Raw genomic sequence first — 6748 nt, 5'->3', positions numbered from 1 at the left:
GTAAAGGAACTCCAGACTCTGTTCGTGCTTCAGGGAAGGGAGGGTGGGAGCTTGGGGAGGCTGGAGGTGGGGTGGGATGACTGAGCACTGAGATTTGAGCAAGAAGCCAATCTTTGGGTGGGGACACCAAGTGACCATGGGTGACCTTGGTAATAACTGTTTGGAAATGAAATGGTGTCATTTAAGGTTGACAACTGTCCCCTTCTTAGAGATTCTCAAGGGTTTGAGTTGCCAAGATGACATGTGCTTTTCTAAAAGAGGCTGTCGCTTGCTTCCTTCTGGCCCTCCAGTTATGGGGAATGAGGTGGCACATGTCACAGGGGGTGGAACAGGCTCCTTGAAAGTCTAGGTCCACTTCAATATGGACACTTGTGTCTTCTGATGTACCCCTTTTCATCTACCGGCTACTCCTGGGACAGTGGCCCTTTTGCCCGGCACATCAATGAAAGCACAGTTTGAGGGGAGGGAGACACTGCACTCCAGTGATGCTTTTGGGAAATCCAAGCTCAAGTGGATGTGGGTAAAAGCTGTCAACAACAAAACCAAAACGCAACACAAAACAAAACAGAAAACCTCTTCCTTCTTGATTGTGTCACGTCAAGGAAGTCTAAAACCCTCCAGGAGAAGGAATGCTCCTGTTTCTAAAACGGGTAAACTGCCCTTCGTCAGACAGCTGCGCGACCTGCCTGGCCGCTTTTCCCCCTCGGGTGGCCGTGTAAAGGGTACCGGGGAACTGAGGGTGTGTGGATGAACTCTGTGCAAGACAGGCATTTTTTGGCTGCTCCAGTTGATTCTATGCCAACGCAGAGCAGCAGCTGGGGGACAGAAGAGCCACATGTTTCAGTTTTATGTCTCACCCTGGCAGAGTGGAAGGAACACGACTTGGGTATCGGTGGTGATTTTCGATGTGCGTGTCTTTGAAGTTTCCTCACCCTGCCCAGTGTTTAGGGTTCCCTAGGGATATCATCTATTTCATCGTGCAACCTCAGTTTACATCCCAGAATAGTCTAGCTTCGTTCAAGCCACCACCCACCCCGTGCTGGAGCTGCGGAGCTCACCCTGCCGGCTTGCACTTCCATGCGTGTAACAATTCGGCTGAGACCACACGTGTTCCTGAGCCACCAAGTGTGGCTTTTTAGATGCGTTCTTTTTTCTTCTCAGATATGGGAAAAAAAATCGAGGGCAAAGATGTCCCTGTTTTGTTTACAGTGTATCACCCACTTACGGGACAGAAATAAAGGTCGAGTCACACATAGGACATAGATGTTGGTAGGAATGCTGTATTTGGGCTACAGAATTAAAAACGATTGCTTCCATTGTAGTGGAAATAATCATGGACAGTGAGCAAAGCTGCAGACCAGGCTGGGGTTGCTTGTGTGGGGGTAACAGGAATTGCTGGGTGGCTGGTGGCAGCCAGACCGTGGAGCAAGGACAGAGGCAGAGACAGGGAGGAGGGGCGGTGGCGATGGAAGCATGGCCCTAGTTCTTCTGCAGGATACTCTGCAGACTCCTCTCCACGGCTTCGTCCAGCTCCTCCTCCAGCTCTTGCTTCTTGGACATGGCCAGTTTAGACTGGTAATCCCTCACCACCTGATCGATGTATGGGGCACTCTGGGTGCCATGTAACATCAGGGTCCATTCCTTCAGCAACCCCTTCTGTGGCGCACTGCCCACAAACCCCAGCTCCAGGGTCCAGGTCCCTCGGGCATCCTCCCCCCAGGTGTGGGTGGTCATGAAAGGCCACTTGTCAAAGCCCACCTTGGAGTCATCGTCTCTTGGACGCCGGCTCAGCAAAATGGACTTGGTGCCCATGGGGGAGGTCATGTTGATGTTCAGGTCTCCTCTCCTGGTCGCGTTGACCGTGATGACCGCTTGGACATGCTCGAGGTAGCGGACGAAGTTTTCTTTCCCCTCACACGCATCTGTTTGGAGGGTCAGGACCAACTTGCCAGTGGGTGGTATTTTTCTGAGGGCAGAGAGAGGAGATTTGGTAAGAGAAGGTACGCATACCATGGGAAGGGGCTTCAAGACACCATCTGAAGCAGGAAGAGCAAGTGCTTTGGGGATTATTTATTGAGACTGACTTGGGTTTTGGGCTTCACATCAGCTGTGAGCTTGAGCATAGACTCTCCCCTGTAAAGGGAACGCAGCCACTGCTGGTGTCCCCACATCTAAGCCCCCTGTAGTCACCTGTAACTACAGCTCTCACGTAGCCTGACCACCTTCCACTTCAGACCTCCCAGCTTCTCCCCTAAGAACATCACGGGTATCTGCTCAGTCTGTGTGCAGGACACCTGACAATATCAGGGATTGAGTGGCATCCCTGTCTCTTAGTGGGATGACTCAGTGTCCCAAATTGGCAAGGTCTTGTCTTAGGGTTAGCTTTAGGAGCAACTCAGATGGAGGCAAAACTTCACAATGATTTTCTTTTTTTTAAAAAATATTTATTTATTTATTTATTTATTTATTTATTTATTTATTTATTTATTTATTATGTATACAATATTCTTTATGCGTATATGCCTGAAGGCCAGAAGAGGGCACCAGACCTCATTACAGATGGTTGTGAGCTACCATGTGGTTGCTGGGAATTGAACTCAGGACCTTTGGAAGAGCAGGCAATGCTCTTAAGCTCTGAGCCATCTCTCCAGCCCAACAATGACTTTCTTTTTCTTAAAAAAAAAAGAATATTTAAAATTTGTCCTTTGACAGTTTCCTACATGTATACAATGAATTTTGATCATATCTACTCTCCACTTCCCACCCCACCTCCCCTGGACTCCCAATATGTCCCCCTTTTTATATGAGAGAAGAATTAAAAATAAAAGGAAAAAAGAGAATCACAGATAGGAGAGCCACCTTCGCTCATTGTCATTCTTCCCTAAACAATACAGTTTAAGAACTATCTATTTAACATTTATTTAATTTTATATACACATCTGGAGATGAGGCAGGGCACACAGGGGCGTGTGTTATGGGTATGGTAGGACACTATTTTACAGGAGGAGTATTCATTGATGTCCTGAACATCTGTGGTCCTGGAGCAAAGCCTCCGCACATGCTGTGGGATAGCAATTTTTTCAGGGGTTTCTTATTTTTTCTTTCTTTTCCTCACTTGTGTTTTGGTTTTTACCATAGTGACGGCATCTTGTTTTTATAAAAAGAAAATAGGAAAAAAAAGTTAATTTTAAATGAAAAAAAAAAAAGAGAGACCTGTGCTTAGGAAGAGTTAGCTTAGAAGAAGTTAAAAGGGCAGGTGGCTGTGGAGCAGATCTTTTGAATCTTCCTCGAGCGCCCATTCTTAGGCTGTGTTCTGGACCGCCTTCAGTGCAGACACGCTCCCGGACACTTCAGAGCAGCTGACCTTACAGAAGGAGGTGCACAAAAGCCTGGTGCTCAAGTCCCATAAAGAAAGCCCTGGGGGTGTGTGGGTGGCTTGTCTCTTTATCTTGTTGTGTATATTGCTTTAAGCGAGCAATCAGTCGATTCCTGCCTAGAAGCAGCATTTCTTAGTGGGCCCCATACAATGCCTGTGCTGTGGATCCTAAACTGATAATTGTGATTCTTTCGTTAATCATAGACAACAAACACTCCTTTCAAGGGCATAAAATGCCCACAGTGCCCATAGTGTTGCGTTTGTGAGCACTCCCCAGTGGGATACCCGTTCCTGCACAGACCCTCTGGTTTGCTGCCCAGTGACCCCCACAGGAAGACACTGGGGGTCGGAAGTGCTGTGCAGAGCTCAGCAGCTTTTCCAGGGCAAAGCACATTCTTTCTCCCTCTCCTCCACGCCTCTTCCGGCGTTCATATCAGGTTTTAACACGTTTTCCCAAATTTGCCTGGAATTCAGTTGCACCACAAACTCAGTTACAGGAGCTGCAGCAATGGTGCCCTTGGAATGCACAGAGGGTGGGGTGTGAGTGTCCTGAACTCAGCGCCCCCCTCCACCCGGGTGATGGGGCAGTGGAGTTCATTTTGTTCTTTGCACATGGCTGGCACAGCTGGTCACAGCCGGCTTTCTTTTCCCTTTGATCCTCCTTGAGCACCCTTCACTGAGTCTCTTGATAAAGTTCTTTAGAAAATTGCTTTTCAAATTGCCTCCTTCTCTGGGAAGATAACTGCCGAGGAAACCCATATACCTGACAATCACCACTCTTAGCGGTACGAGCTGTTTTTGTGCAGCCTGAGTGTCGTGGGAAGTGGCGGTTATGGAGGCTGTTCATCCCTCTATCAAAGCTTCTTAGAAGTGTGATTCCAGGTCAGCAGGGTCTTCTCTGCCGAGTGGCATGGTCAGCCCTATGCTGCCCACTCAGCCCTCCTGTCTGGCCTTTGAGTTCTCTGAAACCAGGATGCTATGCTGTCTGTGTGTGCGGAATAGGTAGTGGCTTTCCAGCAACAGGAGCGCGAGTCCAAGACAGTAACGTGGGCTGGCCAGGCATGCTCCTAATGTCACTAAATTGCCATTTCCTGTTCTTTTTGCCCTGTTCACCTTTCCTGCCAAGGAGGAGCTACAGATGAGCCTTAGTCTTGACAATAGTAACTAGCTATTGGTGGCCACCTCTGCACAAACTTCCTGGAATCAGACCGAATGGGAACTGGAGCTACTCACTTGTGCTTTTACCTGCTGGTGCTCAATAGCCGTCCACTATTATTTTGGATGGTGCAGGTATAAATCCCACCACCTATAAAAGCCCCACAGCCTCCACATTTCTCCAGAAATTCTTTCAAATTCCACCCAGAGACCCAGTGTTCAAGGCTTCTAGAACTGACTTCAGTTATAGTAGTCATGTTGAGTAGGGAGGAGCCCTCAGTACCCCAGGCAGACATGTGTCCCAGTGCTCTCTGTTTAGTGACTTCCAAAGGATGAGCCACAGAGGCGAAGTCTCAATAATAGCAATTATGTTTGGTTTTTTTTTGGGGGGGGGGCAGGGAGGACCCACTCCATAGGTAGGAGTGGTTCAAAGTCTCTAGGAGACTTAATGAAAAATCCTCCAGGCATCACCTCCTTCAATGCAGACTCACGGAGGCACATAAGGGCCTGTATGGCCTCCTCTCAAATATAATCTTGGCCACTCAGTAGTTAGGAGACCATCAGCATGCCCTCAACCTTCTCCAACTTCATCTCCTGATCCATGAGGACCCCACTGAGCTCGCAGCAGGACTACCACAGGGCCTGAAACAGGGCCCAAGAGCACAGGAGGTCATCTGATCAGTGAACTAAGGTCAGAGTTGTAGTGGAAAGAGCCTGGGCCTTGTCTTTTCCTTTAGTTCTGGTTTGGTCTCTCTTGACCTTGAACATATTTCTCACGCCTTCTGCATCTCAGCCTCCTCATTTGTAAAAGGTAACAGTGAGAGAACACATCTCCCAGGCTCATACTGGCTGTATATACTCTATGTAAAAGCTTCCAGGAACTCTCGAGAGTACCCGGTTTTACTTCCTATTTTCTAAGAGACTAGGATTTTGTTCTTACTGGATCTTACAGCCAAGCTATGAATAAATAACTTGAGGCCACTTAAGATTTAAGTGATCTTCTGCTGTGTACTCAGCCTGTTTGTTTAACAGTGCACAGCCAATCTCACTTGCCTTGGATTTCCCATGTAATCTGCTTTTACCACTTAAGCTAACTGACAGCTTTAATCTTAAATTATCCATACCTCGGGCCCAGAGGGCAATGCATGCGTGTTATGATAATCATTTGTTGAAAACAGCAAACAGGTCAAAAGCAACCTTATATAACCAATACCTGCAATAAATGTGGGAAGCAGCATGCAGATATTGATAGAGGCACGCTTGCAGTATTGAATGCTTCAGGGTCAGCGGATGCAAATGACTTAATTCCCTGCAAAACTGTTGAAGATTTCTATAAAGTGTCCCTCATCCCTTCCTCATATGATGCTGACTAAATGGATACAGACCAATGTCTTTTGCTAGGGACACTTAGACATCAGGCAGGCATAGGTACACACACAGCAATAGTAACAGTCACAGACACGGGACACAGACACAAGCACAGACAGGCCAGGAACTATAACGGCAGACAGATGAAAGACACAGGGAGGGAAGTGGAAAATTCAAACTTGGGCTCGCTTCTGGTTAAATCAATCCCAGGGAGAAGTGCCGACCTTTCTTTCCTTAAACACCAATGCATTTTGGTGCCTTTGCTGTCTTTAATGCATTTACCTGATGCAGGTATCCATAAAATTCCTTGGAGCTTGTGCTTTTAGATAGTCATAGATCCTGGTCTGAATCTTTGCTTCCCTATTCAGTTTGGATTGATGTGATGCTTTATGAGATAATGGAGTAGTTTATGGGGAAAATGTGGGGGTTCTGCAAGGAGGTGTTTTATGTCACATTCTTGGACCCAGTGAGTAAACAGTGAGGATGCTCATCCAGGGAGGACGCTTACCCATGGGTGGATGTTCATCTATGGGAGGATGCTCATCCATGGAAGTATGTTCAATTATTGAGGATGCTTATCCAGGGAGGATGCTCAATTAGGGAAGATGTTCGTCCATGGGGGATGCTCACTGATGACTGTTCAACTAGGGAGAATGCTTACGCAGGAGGGAATGCTCATTTAGGGAGAATTCTCATCAGTGGAAGGAAGCTCACCTAGGAGAGGATGCCTGCTCACAGGTGGATTGTCCCCCATGAGAATAGGCTAGTTCACTGGAGGAGGAACAGCCAAACCTTCCCACCAGAGGATGCTTTAGACATAAAGTACAAATTGGAATCCGCACAAGAACC

At 47.5% G+C, this 6748-nt stretch overlaps 1 protein-coding gene across 1 annotated transcript in view; it reads right to left on the bottom strand.

Moving 5' to 3' along the window:
* The window catches only part of Pcsk2 (proprotein convertase subtilisin/kexin type 2), a 210155-nt gene continuing 203407 nt past the window's right edge, over nt 1-6748 (bottom strand). Inside the window, exon 12 of the mRNA XM_050159601.1 lies at nt 1-1966. Coding sequence (XP_050015558.1) covers nt 1480-1966 — 487 coding nt within the window. The 3' untranslated portion in view covers nt 1-1479. The remainder of the gene's footprint in view (nt 1967-6748) is intronic.

This window comes from Alexandromys fortis, unplaced genomic scaffold, assembly GCF_014885135.2.
Source record: "Alexandromys fortis isolate MF-2015 unplaced genomic scaffold, M_Fortis_MF-2015_v1.1 scaffold_115, whole genome shotgun sequence".
Taxonomy (NCBI): Eukaryota; Metazoa; Chordata; class Mammalia; order Rodentia; family Cricetidae; genus Alexandromys; species Alexandromys fortis.
The sequence above is the reverse complement of the archived record's forward strand: the minus strand, read 5'-3'. Positions and strand labels throughout refer to the sequence as shown.